The sequence below is a fragment of the Mirounga angustirostris genome, unplaced genomic scaffold (genome assembly GCF_029215605.1).
Source record: "Mirounga angustirostris isolate CCGP_5_RB_7025 unplaced genomic scaffold, mMirAng1.0.hap1 SCAF_5, whole genome shotgun sequence".
NCBI lineage: Eukaryota > Metazoa > Chordata > Mammalia > Carnivora > Phocidae > Mirounga > Mirounga angustirostris.
Window position 1 is genome coordinate 17820269 of NW_026991713.1, and position 11651 is coordinate 17831919.

An 11651-nucleotide genomic window follows, 5' to 3' on the forward strand; every position below is an offset into this window, starting at 1 on the left:
TTGTTAAGTGGAAGATGCACATTGCCATACATCTTACATGGTATAATCCATTTTACGAATGTCTTATCCATTCAGGCTGCTATAACAGAAAGCCCCAGACTGGGTGGCTTATAAAAATAGAAATGTATTTCTCTCAGTTCTGGAGGCTGTGAAGCCCAAGATCTAGGTCCCAGCCAATTCCATGTCTGGTAAGGGCCTGCTAGCTGGTTCATAGAGGGGTGCATTTTTGTTGTGTCCTCCCATGGTGGAAGGGGTATGAGATTTCACTGGGGTCTCTTTCATAAGGGCACTAATCCCGTTCATGAGGGCTCCACCCTCAGGACCTGATCACCTTCTGAAGGCCACACCTCCAAATGCCATCACACTGGGGATTAGATTTCAACATATGAATTTGGGGACGGGGGACAAAAACATTCAGTTTATAGCTTTAAAAATAATAATAATAAAAAAAAAACAGGGGCGCCTGGCTGGCTTGGTTGGTAGAGCATGCGACTCTTGATCTCAGGGTTGTGAGCTCGAGCCCCACATTGGGTGTAGAGATTACTTAAAAATAAAATCTTAAGGAAAAAGAGGGGTGCCTGGGTGGCTCAGTTGGTTAAGCGTCTGCCTTTGGCTCAGGTCATGATCCCAGGGTCCTGGGATCAAGCCTCATGTGGGACTGTCTGTTCAGTGGGGAGCCTGCTTTCCCCCTCCGTCTGCCTGCCATGTCCCTGCTTGTGCTCTCTGTCAAATAAATAAATAAAATCTTTTTTAAAAATCTTAAAAACAACCCAAACTATAAATGTGTACATGTACGTATATGTGTTTCTGTAAAGAAGAAGACCTAAAAGATCTCCATCTGTTAACAGTGGCCACCTCTGGGGAGGATGGAGGGACTGGGGAGAGCAGTGATGAAGGGAAGTTCAAGGTATTTCAAGTGTTATTTCCATTATTCGGAAGGAGAATGGGGCACCCGGGTGGCTCAGTCAGTTAAGTGTCTGCCTTCAGCTCAGGTCATGATCCAAGGGTCCTGGGATCACCCCGTGTTGGGTTCCTTGCTCAGCAGGAAGCCTGCTTCTCCCTCTTCCTCTGCCCCTTCCCCCGTTTGTGCTCTCTCTCACTTGTTCTCTCCCTCAAATAAATAAATAAAATAAAAAAAGGAAGAAAGAATTTATTTTTCTTCAGTTTATTTATCTTAGTAATCTCTACCACCAATGTGGGGCTTGAACTCATGACCCCAAGATGAAGAGTTGTATGCTCTTCCAACTGAGCTAGCCAGGCTCTCAGAGAATGTATCTATGTATGACTTTTACAATTAGATTTTTAAGTCCTAGCATTATTAGGAGGTACTGAGATATGGAAGACACTTGCTCCTAATCTAAATGGTCCTTGGCTCCTGTGGGTTTTGAGGGCTTATGTTTATGTTCTAGATTTTCTCTCTCATTTCTCACTCTTCTTATCATTTATTATTGGAGATTGTTCCCTTAGCCTACTGTTAACAGCCCTGTCATTATCCGTGGGTATGAAAACCGGATAACCAAACCCCAAACGGTAGCATGTGTAGTATGTTCTGAGCAAGGGTTTGTATTTGAACAAAAGGCATGAGCTCCAGGGCTGAGCAGGAACTGTCTCCCAGCTCTTGGTTGTGTAGCCCACTACCCCCCTGTTTTAAATAATTAAAAACAAAAAACCCTCTTTTCATTGAAGTATAATACAAAAACGGAATATTGCCTAAATCCTGTGTACAGCTTAGTGAGTCATCACAAAGTAAACATACCCATGTAACAACTACCACCCCGACGTGGGATGGTCAGTCTTTTTAACTTTGCCATTCAGACGGGTGTCCAAGGCTATCTCACTGTGGTTTAACTTGAGATCCTTTTATTTCTAATGAGTTTGAGCACTGTTTTCCCCACATTTCTTGGCCACTTAGATGTGCATGCATGAGTCTATTGCCATTGTTAACATGACTTCTACCCCCCTCCGGATTTATTGAGCTATAATTAACATATAACGTTGTGTAAATGACAGGCTTTTATGGTTCAAATTTTGCAGATCTCAATGTTATTCAGAAGATCAACTCTTTTGTTGATTTTTGAGCAACAACAAACGCTTTAGTCAGTGACAATCGTATTTTGAGATCATTTCTACCAAGAATTGTATTATCGTTTGGATAAAAGATAGTCATACATTGTGTAAGACTGAGAGAACATGAGGGCAGAGGGTGGGGACAAGGAGGAGGAGAAGGTGGGAAGCGAGGACAGGTGGGGAACAGTGAGAGACAGAGACTGAGGGACGAGGATAACTTCAAATCATCCTTGGCGTCCAAACAGCAGAGTAAGAATTACTTCCCTTGAGTAGAAGATTCAGAATGTCCTGCTTCATAACTTGATAAATCTGTTAGCCCATGGCAGGAACATTTTTGTTCTTCCAGTTTCCTGTGGAGATTATGAGGATCTGGGGAGATATTTGGTTATTACTATTTTGCTTCATTTCCTTTGCAGAGTTATGCAAATTAAAGGAAAAAAAGAGGAAAGAGTTGAGGCCAGACCAGATAGAGAAAAAAAAATCAGAAAGATTATTATAGACTAAACTCTAAGGTTTACACATTTTATTCTTAACTTTCTAAGGAGGCAACAGATTGACTCTGAAGCCATAGGCAAAGTGAAGAAAGGTTGGAGGTGTATAACTAGAGCTTTCTTTGTGTGTGTGTGTGTGTGTTTTTGTCATCTCTTTAGAAAATGGATCGAACATTCTAAACTAAGGGAAATAAACTTTAAAGTCCTGGAATTCAACCCTATAGTCCTCAAAGGGAAGATCAGACCAGATTCATCGAGGCCTGAACTGCTCCAGCCTGTGAGTAGGAAACACGCACGTGCTGGGGACAGTCTTTGGTGAGGCCCTTGCTCAGTGTGGAGCACTGGCCACTGGGATGCGGATGGAATATTTCTGAAGCAGTGTTAGCTCTCCACCAAGCTCTGCTTATTTATAATTTATAAGCCACCTGCTCCAGAAGGATTTAAAATGGTTTACATAAATATAATGAAGCTATTAAAGAAGAAATGAAGCGTAAGAAAATGTGGGATGCATTTCTGTGTGTGAATATGCCTGTAGGGGGTGGGGGTAGGGGCCAAATAGTGAGGCCTGGAAAAAATATTCCCAAGCCACAGGCTGTTGTGTGTACTGCAATTGGACATTAAATTTAGCTGAGTATCCCAGTAGCTAAGGAAAAACAGTAGCATGGTTGATTATATACCTCATAGGATCAACTAAGATATTTGCAGGAGACATCCACTGTTTTCCCTAGCATTGGGAATCTTAAGGTATTTTACTGCAAGCGTTCTTACAAAAGGGACTCTTTCTTGCATAAAAAGTAGGGTTGATGGCGGGTTCACAGAAAATGTAGCCACCCTCTACATAGAGCTGTTACTGAAATCCATCCTCGAAAATGTACTGAATTCTGAGCCCTTCGATGACGTGATCTTTTCCCAGTTCCTTATATTTATTATCAGAGCGTGAGCTGAGATGGGATTTTGGATTAAGTGGTGCGGCTAATCAAACTGTTTGACTCCCACCCTCCGCTCCTGCCTGTCTGACTTTTTTCTGGTCCGAGGAGCTAAGAGGTTGAACTTGCGGCTGGGACGCCTCGTGCCCGTGTGCGTCCGTGGGCGCGCGCGTGGGGCTGATTGAGTTGACAGCAGTCAAATTGCCGGTGTAGAGGAGAGCAGGCAATTCGTGGCCTGAAAGACTGCCCAGGAAGGAAGCCTGTGAGCCCCGCTGTAGCGGCTCACAGAGGGGCAGGCGTCCCGTCTCCGTGTGGGCAGCTGGGGGTTCGGACCAAGAGGGCGCTGATCTGCCAGCGCTGGTTGCGGCCCCGGGCCCCCGTCCCTGCGCACCGGGACGCGGCGGTGAGGCATCTCCGCGGCGCGTCGTATCTTGCTCCGCACCCGGAGCTGAGCTGAGGCCAAGGTCAGAGCCACCGCTCCGGCGCTGGGAGACGCGGAGCCACAAGCCTCCTCCCCACCATCGCTTCTTTTGTTGTTTTAACAGCTGAACTTTGTTCGATTTTATCTCCCTCTGCTTATCCATCGACATGAGAAAGTCATCTATTTGGACGATGACGTCATTGTGCAAGGTATACTCGCTGACTGCCAAGAACCCTCGGAAAAGGAGCAGCGGATAAGTAGAACGACTTCCCTTCTTCATTTTCCAAATAGCTAAGCGCCCAGTGATTTTGACTTGTGTATTCAAGTGGGGAGAATAGTAGTGTTGTAAGTGTGGGAATAGTTTGAAAACAGGGGTGGATTCTCACTTCCCTGGACAGTCCAGCTGACCTTCTGAGAGCCACGCTGTCAAAGTCAGCAATAAGAAACCTAGTAGCCTTCCCTTTCTCTGCATCCCTAGAATGTAGGGCAATAAAGTCTCCCTGATGACATTCTGAGAAGTGAGCTAAGTTTGGGTGTTTCAGTGTTGCTTTCTGTCTCCCATGTTCAAATAAGATGAGCACAGGTGTGGAAGCTACATGGCAACAGAAGTAAAGAAATCGGCCCAGTGCCGATCCGAGCTTACCATCAAGTGGCTTTCTGAACGGAGACCAGCTAGGTTATTAAGTCAATCACCAGGCCACTTGAAATTGGGATCACATACTTTTCCTCTACAGCAAAGCCGGGGACTGTTTGACATTCTAAGGCTCTCTCTGGCTCTAAAACAAATGCTATAATATTTTAACTCCTGGTGTTTCTAAATTCAGGTGATATCCAAGAACTCTATGACACCACCTTGGCCCTGGGCCACGCGGCAGCTTTCTCGGGTGACTGCGATTTGCCCTCGGCTCAGGACATGAACAGATTTGTGGGGCTGCAGGTGGGCTTGCTGCTCGGAGGTCCTGCCTTCGCCCTGCTGCTCTCCTCCCTTCCCTTCCCCACAGCTCACGATAATCTAACCCGGGAGAACCCTGCCCGGGAGGGGCCTGGCTGCCCGCTCCACCCCAGCTCTGTGCGTACCAAGGCTGGGGCAAGATAACCCTGCAAGTCCCGCTCTCCTTGTCTGAAACACGGCAACAATAGTACCTGTTTTGTTCTGTTTTTGTAACATGATGCCCAAGTTCCAGCCTGCAGTAATGCTCCAGAAGGGACCCTTGTTCTGTAGGTGGCTGGAACCACACTCTCTGTCCGAGATGTCGGTTTACTGTAAGAGACTCCCTGAACTTTGGGTTCTGTTTTCAGAGTTGTGATCATCGCTTTCCCCCATCCCCTTTCAATGGAGGAAAATACTGATTTTCCTCAAGGGTAAAGAGCTCCTTACCCTGGAGGAAATGAGGAAAGTTGAACCTATATGGAATACTGAAGCCAAAAGGATGGCTTTAAAATACAAGGTGGTGTTAAAAATCAAATGCTGTTCTCCAAAAAAAAGTTCCAGGAAATAATTTTATATGTGTGACAATAGAGATGTGACACACTTTGAGGCGTCGGCTTTCAGGCCACCCCCGAATCGGTCAAAAGCTCGGCTCTGTCACTTAGTAGGTTTGTAACCCTGGGCCAGTTACTTACCAATCATCTTCTCCCTCAGTTGTTCAACAGAGGAAGAGTACTTCCCTTGTAGAGTTATTGTGAGAATTAAATTAGTTAATCCATGGAAAGGGACTGCGTGCAATTAATGGGGTAATGTGTGCAAAGTTCCCAGAACTGCCTGGTGCCCAGAATTTGCTCAAGTGTTTCCATTATTTCCCTGTTACCTTCGAGCATCACACCGAGGTGGGTTAGGACAGCCCGTGCAGGTGAGACAGTATGTCCTGCCTCATGTCACTCCCATTCAGCAACTCCCTGTGTGCCTGACACTGTTTTAGGTACCAGTGAGACAGTAAACAAAACTCAAATTCCTGCCTTTGTGGAGCTTACATTTTGGTGGGAAGAGACAGTAAACAAAGTATTTAACAGAGGATCAGGGTGCAGGGCGGGCTGTTTGTTAAATTGGGTGATCGGGGAAGGCTCCCCTGAGGTGGTGTCGCTGAGCCTGCACCTGAAAGAACTGAGGGAACCACCTCAGCAGATATCTAGGGGAAAAACAGTCCAAGGAGAGGTAATGGCAAGTTCAAAGGCCCTGAGGCTGGAGTGTGTCTTTCTTGTATGGAAGGAACAAGGAGATCAGTGTGGCGGAGGAAAGCGGGGCAAGAACAGATGTTAAAAAGGTAATGGCAGTGGGGGCAGAGGGCACAGGGCGTGGCAGCCCATTGTAGGAACTCGGGCTTTTACTGTGAGATGGGAAGCCACTGGAGAGGCTTTGAGCAGATGAGTGACAGAGACAGAGTGGAGTTGAAAAGGGTGGAAGCAGGAAGAGTTTAGGAGGAGCTTGCAGAAATCCTGTGAGTGGTAATGACAGCCTGGACCGGGAAGGTAGCCGTGTAGACAGTGTAGTTTGGAAGACGAGACCAACAGGATTTGCTGACGGATTTGGATGAAAAGTGAATGAGAAGGAGCCGGAGGACCTAACGACCCTGGGTTTTTTGCCTAAGTATCTGGAAGAATAGAGTTGCCAGTAACTGAGGTGAAGCAGATTGTCGGGAAGCAGGTTTGGGACAGGACTGGGATCCGTGTTTGGATGTAAGGGGAGCTGCCTTGTTAAGCCTCCAGGAGACAGAGTTGGCAGATGTGGCAGGAGTTGGGAATCCAGAGATGTCGGGGCCGGCTACGCGGATAGCATTTTGAGCTATGAGACTGGATAAGGCTGTCGAGGGAGTTACTGCTAGAGACAGGAACAGGTGCTGGAAGAGAGGCTGGGGAAGGGAGAAAACCAGCCGGGGACGCTAGGAAGTGGCTGGGGACACAGCAGGAAACACAGAAATACTGCATGGTTGTTTCAGGAAAATGACTATTTTTCAGAAACAAAAGATCTGTTCAAAAGCGTATCCCGTTCCTTTCTAGAATACATACATGGGCTATCTGGACTACCGGAAGAAGACTATAAAAGACCTTGGCATAAGCCCCAGCACTTGCTCTTTCAACCCGGGTGTGATTGTGGTCAACATGACGGAATGGAAGCACCAGCGCATCACCAAACAACTGGAGAAGTGGATGCAAAAAAATGTGGAGTATGTGTAAACCTCTCTACCATTTTCCATGCTTGGCGACAGAATTATTCAATTAATTTTCTATGCATAACTCGGGTTAGAAATATTTCACAGACATCTTAGATCAGATTTTCTTACAGAGGCACTGATGAGAAAGAATGGGGACAACAGATGAAAATCTAGTCTCAGACGGTATGTCAGCAGAAGCGAGATCCTGCAGAATCTTATTATGCAAACATTTTTCTAATGAATTAATAATGTAATTTTAAATCTTCTCCTAGAAGCCTAGTGAACCTTCTCCACTGAAAATCATTTATCTCAGTTGGCATCTCCTTCTTACATAGATTCGTTTGTTTTTTTTTTTATTTTTAAAGATATATATTTTTAAGATTTTATTTATTTATTTGACAGAGAGAGACAGCGAGAGAGGGAACACAAGCAGGGGGAGTGGGAGAGGGAGAAGCAGGCTTCCCGCAGAGCTGGGAGCCCGATGCGGGGCTTGATCCCAGGACCCTGGGATCATGACCTGAGCCGAAGGCAGACGCTTAACGACTGAGCCACCCAGGTGCCCCCATAGATTCGTTTTTAAGAATGATTTTATAAACTCAACTTTGTTTTTGAAGGTTGAATTTTTAAAAATGTATCATTTTTCATTATCGAAGTTTTAAAATAGAGAAAAAAAACCCCTCTAACACAACCACTATTATCGTGTCGTTTTATTTCCTGTCCACCTTTTTTATCCGGGTATTTTAAATGCCATCATAACCTTGAATTTGTAAGTAGTTATTCTACATAATGTAGGATCAGAATTTGATCTTCTGTATTTGCCATAAAAAAGGCTGAAAATTAAGCCCCACATTGGGCTCCCTGCTCCGTGGGAAGCCTGCTTCTCCCTCTCCCACTCCCTTTGCTTGTGTTCCCCTCTCTCGCTATGTCTGTCAAATAAATAAATAAAATCTTAAAAAAAAAAAGGCTGAAAATTAAAATGGCAAAATGCTATGCTGTGAGTCTAGACAAATTATATGGGAATTCATGGTATTCTTACAATTTTGTGTAAGTCTGACAATTTTCAAAATAAAAAGTTGGGGGAAAATGAAAAACTATAGTCTTACTATATAGTGGGAGACTGTCTTACATCTTTCAAAATTAGTAAGTTCTACTTTATGTGAGTCTCTGCGGCTCGAGGCCAAATGTTGCTCTTCTATTCCATTTCTTAGGGAAAATCTCTACAGCAGCTCCCTGGGAGGAGGGGTAGCCACGTCCCCAATGCTGATTGTGTTTCATGGGAAATACTCTGCAATCAACCCCCTGTGGCACATAAGGCACCTGGGTAAGTATTTTAGGGAGACAACACAAATGTGCATCTTACAGGTCTGTGAGCACCGGGGGTGGGGGGGTGGGGGGGGCGGTTTGCTATAGCACCAGCTGCTTCAGTTCAGATCCTCCAGGCGATCTTGGAGGTCATCCATTATTTAACCTTTGTTGCTCAGATTCTACAAATGCAGCTGATAAAAATGGCCTGAGAGGTGCGTTTCTAGGAATTCATGGGAAGCAGTTAGACTCATGCTTAGCACTGAGTATGTGCTCAATAAACATTACCTACTGTTACAATAGAACTTTCACTGTCAGAACTTTTTCACTTGCCTTTATTGCCCTCTTGCAGTAGCTTGCAGTGGGCAAAACCAAACGAATTAGCATAATGGTTTATGATGCATCTAGATCGCTCGAAACTTCTCGTTTAAAAAGTTGACTCCTGACTGTGTACCATGTGAGTCTTCTATTCAGTCCTCACGGCAGGAGTGCAGGCTCTGCGATATGGACTGGAATCCCAACTCTGCTATTACCTATGTTGGGCAAATTATTCAACCTTTCTGTACCTTAGTTCTCCATTTGTAAACTGAAGCTAATAGAACCTTATAAAGTTTTTGTAAGGAATAAATTACCTAATACATGTAAATTGCTTAGCACAGAGCCTGGCGCAGAAGACACATTCGTTCAAACACATGGCCACAATCCCTTAGCCAAAAGCACTGGGCCAGACCTGTTTAGAAATGAGAAAGCTTTTGAATTTTAAAAAGGTAATGTGATGCATACATTTATGTTATGCAATACTCTGAGTGGGATCTAGGTTTTGCTACCAAAAAAGTTATTAAAAATCCTTTTGTTTTCAGACATTTGGGCATTATTTTAGAATTGGAGACAATGGCTTATGGATGTATATTTACTAAGTACCTTCTACACTGTAAAGAACTGAGCTAGGTTTTGGTGACAAAGGTGAATATTAGTTCTAATTCTCAGAACAACCTGCAAGGTGGTATGTCCCTTACTCTCCCTTTTAAAAGAAGGGGCACATAAAACTATAGAAGCTGGGTCCTGTCTCCTCTTAATGATTCTGTACAGATTTGCTTCTGCCTCATTACCAGAATCTTCGATTTTCCTGAGCATCTGCATGCACACAGAGGCAACACAGGGAAGTTAAGGACACTAGTGTTCCATCTGGTTTGATTTATAATAATGTTGGGTTCATTGTTAGGTCAAATATCATTATTTCCATGAAATGAATGTGCGGAAAATCCCATCAAAGTTGTAGGTCTATAAAAAAGGTTGTGTAGGAATAGTTATGCGGAGCTTAGATTGATAAGGTTAGAGCATTCTATGATCTTGAACAGAGTCTCAATCACATTTTTTTTTAAAGATTTTATTTATTTATTTGAGACAGAATGAGAGAGAGAGAGCACATGAGAGGGGTGAGGGTCAGAGGGAGAAGCAGGCTCCCTGCCGAGCAGGGAGCCTGATGTGGGACTCGATCCAGGGACTCCAGGATCATGACCTGAGCCGAAGGCAGTCGCTTAACCGACTGAGCCACCCAGGCGCCCGAGTCTCAATCACATTTTATGAAATATCTAACTGGTAAGTAGGAAGGCGCAGAATCTTCCTAAGGGAAAGAAATCATTTTTCTTTGTAGAACAGAGACTACATCTGTGAAGGTTTTGGAATCAGGGAAGTCTGCAAAGTAAATCTACACAGAAATCATTTGAAAAATGATTCAGTTTTAGGGCGTTTTGGAAGCAGAAAGCAATGTAACACTAATGGGTATTAAGTTTGGGTCTAAGCAGGTAGGCTTAAGATTTTAAAAATGTATGATATATATTTAGCTAAAAGCAAACTGCAAGCCCATAGGGAGTCCTCCGATCATGGAGCAGATAGATGATGTCCCCAGGTGGAGACTATAAGGTGCTTCTTCCCAAATGAGCATTTCCTTTGTATAGAGTCTTTGGAAGTTGATAATTATTCCCATTATGTCACCACAGCCTGAAACACCTAGCTCCTCTTCCGCGACCGCCTTCACAGCTATGTTTCTAATAGAAGATGGCTTTTTTTTTTTCTTGCATCATGTTAAGCTGGACTAACACACAACTCCAGCTATCCACCCTCTCTTAATTAAGGGATTTTCAGTTTTAAAAAAATATCAAATTCTCTTTCACAGAAAGATAATCTAAAACAAGGGGCGCCTGGGTGGCTCAGTCATTAAGCGTCTGCCTTCGGCTCAGGTTATGATCCCAGGACCTTCCCTCTCTCCCCCTCCCTCTCTCTGATAAATAAAATCTTTTTTTTTTTTTTTTTTTTAAGATTTTATCTATTTATTTGACAGAGAGACAGCAAGAGAGGGAACACAAGTGGGGGGGGTGGGAGAGGGAGAAGCAGGCTTCCCGCTGAGCAGGGAGCCCAATGCAGGGCTCGATCCCAGGACTCTGGGACCATGACCTGAGCTGAAGGCAGACGCTTAACGACTGAGCCGCCCAGCCGCCCCGATAAATAAAATCTTAAAAAAAATAATGGACTTGTACTCACTTTTCAATATAAAAATTGTACTTTCTAACAAGCCTATTACTTTCTTTTAAACATCATGAAGGCTGGAATCCAGATACCAGATATTCGGAGCATTTTCTGCAGGAAGCAAAACTACTCCACTGGAATGGAAGACATAAACCTTGGGACTTCCCTAGTGTTCACAATGACTTATGGGAAAGCTGGTTTGTTCCTGACCCTGCAGGAATATTTAAACTCAATCACCACAATAGCTGATATAACTTAACATTTTAAGTATTTCCTACATAAAAATGTGGAATTGTGCATTTGTAGCCCTACTATTTCATTGTTCTTTATGAATAGTACCTTCAAGACATATGATCCACAATGGAAACCACAAAGACTGCTGTGTGCAAACAGTACCCTGGGTCATGCAGGCATGGACTCCTTAAGTATGGGGGGGATCACGGAAATCACGATGAGGTGCGTGAGCTGTATTGTTGGAAGGAAACAAACCCATCTCGGTTTCAGCAATTTGCTTAATTCTGAATGACAACTTATATTCACAATTTTTAAAAATTTCTAGATGTGTTTTTTCACACACATCTTTTTTTAGGTATTTTTTAACAGGTTGCGAGTCTTTCGTAAAACAATATATTCCGTTTAAAACATGAATGTCTGAAAAAATAAAATATTTGCAGATTTTCTAATGATTTTCAGTATATGTATTATTCTACACATTAAACATAATACAGGGTAGACCGACCTCACATGTAAAGGGGGAAAGAATACCAGT

The 11651-nt window shown here is 43.8% G+C and overlaps 1 protein-coding gene across 2 annotated transcripts in view; it reads left to right on the top strand.

The window, feature by feature from the left end:
• GLT8D2 (glycosyltransferase 8 domain containing 2) overlaps positions 1-11568 on the top strand; it is a 35492-nt gene extending 23924 nt beyond the window's left edge. For both annotated transcript variants that reach the window (XM_045872715.3, XM_045872716.3), the window contains exons 5-10: positions 2718-2835; positions 4030-4114; positions 4730-4842; positions 6900-7066; positions 8263-8375; positions 10959-11568. In XM_045872715.3, the coding sequence (XP_045728671.1) occupies positions 2718-2835; positions 4030-4114; positions 4730-4842; positions 6900-7066; positions 8263-8375; positions 10959-11131 (769 nt within the window). In that variant the 3' untranslated portion in view covers positions 11132-11568. The remainder of the gene's footprint in view (positions 1-2717; positions 2836-4029; positions 4115-4729; positions 4843-6899; positions 7067-8262; positions 8376-10958) is intronic.
• Positions 11569-11651: the final 83 nt, after the last annotated feature.